The sequence below is a fragment of the Penaeus monodon genome, chromosome 21, assembly GCF_015228065.2.
Source record: "Penaeus monodon isolate SGIC_2016 chromosome 21, NSTDA_Pmon_1, whole genome shotgun sequence".
Classification (NCBI taxonomy): domain Eukaryota; kingdom Metazoa; phylum Arthropoda; class Malacostraca; order Decapoda; family Penaeidae; genus Penaeus; species Penaeus monodon.
The window spans coordinates 37,207,853-37,208,059 of record NC_051406.1 but is presented as its reverse complement, the minus strand read 5'-3'; the positions used below and the strand labels follow the sequence as shown (position 1 = coordinate 37,208,059).

The 207-nt window shown below is 42.5% G+C and overlaps 1 protein-coding gene across 1 annotated transcript in view; it reads right to left on the bottom strand.

Moving 5' to 3' along the window:
* Positions 1-88, bottom strand: part of LOC119586741 — a 3,874-nt gene extending 3,786 nt beyond the window's left edge. Inside the window, exon 1 of the mRNA XM_037935465.1 lies at positions 51-88. Coding sequence (XP_037791393.1) covers positions 51-83 — 33 coding nt within the window. The 5' untranslated portion in view covers positions 84-88. The remainder of the gene's footprint in view (positions 1-50) is intronic.
* Between the last annotated feature and the right edge of the window lie 119 nt (positions 89-207).

The window sequence follows — 207 nt, the reverse complement described above, 5'->3', positions numbered from 1 at the left end:
TAAATAAATGACTAAAAATAAATAAAAGAAATCGAAAACAGAGCCTATACCATCGGGACGGAGAGCGGTACCTCCACCTCCATGGCCGGACAACCGGTTTTTTCCCCAATACGTGGAAAGTAAAACTCAAATAAAACCCCCGTTTAAACCAGACATAATCTTCTCCCAACAGGCTCTCGCACAACAATCATTTCATCTCCACTCACC